The sequence below is a fragment of the Meleagris gallopavo genome, chromosome Z, assembly GCF_000146605.3.
Source record: "Meleagris gallopavo isolate NT-WF06-2002-E0010 breed Aviagen turkey brand Nicholas breeding stock chromosome Z, Turkey_5.1, whole genome shotgun sequence".
Lineage (NCBI taxonomy): Eukaryota > Metazoa > Chordata > Aves > Galliformes > Phasianidae > Meleagris > Meleagris gallopavo.
The window spans coordinates 1615978-1617712 of NC_015041.2; the positions used below are offsets into that span (position 1 = coordinate 1615978).

Here is a 1735-nt window from a genome sequence, read left to right on the forward strand (position 1 = left end):
AGACTAATAGCTTTTAACCACACTGGTGTGCTGTTATGTCTCTAGCGCGTCCTGAGAGTCCAGAGACTTCCCCACAAAGCAAAATGGGGTTTTTGTTTCTTATGATCTCCGAGTATGAATTTTTGAGGAAAAATTTATTTCTGGAGCACATAAGTGCTGGAATTATCCAGTCCTGTTTCTCAGAGTTCTGTCAAACTACTTTGTGTTCATGAAGAGATCATAAAAATAAAGTGGCTGTGGTCTTGTGTGTCAAAAAAGCTTTTTATTGGGCTGTGCAGCTGTAAAGAACTTCTCTTAAGAGCAAATTGATAGCTTGTACACGGCGCAGCTTGGGTGTCTCATCTTAATGCAGTGATGTGAAAAGTGTTACTGGCTAGGCTGCCGGCTTCTGCAACAGTGCTGGAACCCCACAAGAAAATAATCTGGGAGTGTTTGCTGCGTAATCTGCCCTGCACCGTGATTAGAAGTGCTCCTAAACACATGTTTTGCTTTGTAAAACCATGTTGATTATAACAAGCGCTGCTTTGATTTATCTGCAAAGGGGAAAAAGCTAAACAATGTGGATGAGATTAGTTGTGTCTTTATGCTTGTAGTTACTGTTGCCCTAGAGGTAATGTAGCATCAGTTTTACAGGGAAACATTTGTTAAAGCCATTGTTTGGTTATTTCCAGTGAAAGTCACTTTTGTAAAAGTCTCCTTTCAAATGCACGCTTAAGATTTCAACGCTGATGGATAAAACTATGTAATTTTTATACTCCCAAGCACTTTAATGGAGGTGTCAATTTAAAATCTTGCTGACTGATACTGAAGCCAGCCTGTGTCTTCCAATGAAATGAAATCCAACTCAACAAAATGCTGCTTTGTGGAACTTCCCCATAGAATGCTAGCTGTTCTAAGGCATGATTGACTGCACGTTTCACCTTGATTAATGGTGGAACACACAGGAACACACAGAACGCAGCAGTCAGGGTAATGATAAGTATTTTGCAAGACAGGCCATTTCCTTAATCTCAGTGTAAAGGATTATTTTGTTCATTTGCATTCTGATGAGGGAATCCGGAGTCTCGCTTACTGTCTCCATCTGAGGGAAGGAGGTGATGGTGCTGTTGAACTCGTGCATCTATTTATGCAGTCAGTGTGAAGTTCTCAGTAAATTCTTCAATATCTCCATTCCTTCAAAGCTGGGATAAGCCACTTGACGCTGGATGTGACGCTGCTTTACCAGCAGTGATGTTAAGGTGAAAATGAAGAGCAAGCAACTGGGCACATAGCGAGTTGCAGCTTGTGTTGGTGGTGGAGGCACGGCTGTAGCAGGTGTTCAGTCTTTAGTTAAGATCGGACTCACGTTGGAGTACATGGTTATAAACTGTGCTGTAGCAATTAAGGAAGATAAACACAAAGTACTGCACTTCAGGACTTACACATCTCCTAAAATCAGTGCCTCAAACTCTAAGTATTGTGTGCTGGACCATAATTAATAGCTAAAAGGGCTCTGCTAAACAGGACTTACATCTACTCATGATTGCAGATGTGTCCTGCTTGATACCCAATGTCCTGTCCTTCATCTGTCAGTCCTTGAGTGCAGAATTGGTACAGTACAGCAGTATTAAAGCCAGATGTTCTGTGCTCTTCAGAGGAGGCAAAGGAGAATTCTCAATTTTTTTTTTCCTCTGGAAATAGAGCTCCCTTTCAAAAATGGGAGTGATATGTCTGTGCCAACCTACTGATTTTTACT

The 1735-nt window shown here is 41.3% G+C and overlaps 1 protein-coding gene across 1 annotated transcript in view; it reads left to right on the plus strand.

Moving 5' to 3' along the window:
- Nucleotides 1-1518: 1518 nt before the first annotated feature.
- Nucleotides 1519-1735, plus strand: part of PIAS2 (protein inhibitor of activated STAT 2) — a 21110-nt gene continuing 20893 nt past the window's right edge. The window contains exon 1 of the mRNA XM_019610155.2: nt 1519-1590. Coding sequence (XP_019465700.1) covers nt 1519-1590 — 72 coding nt within the window. The remainder of the gene's footprint in view (nt 1591-1735) is intronic.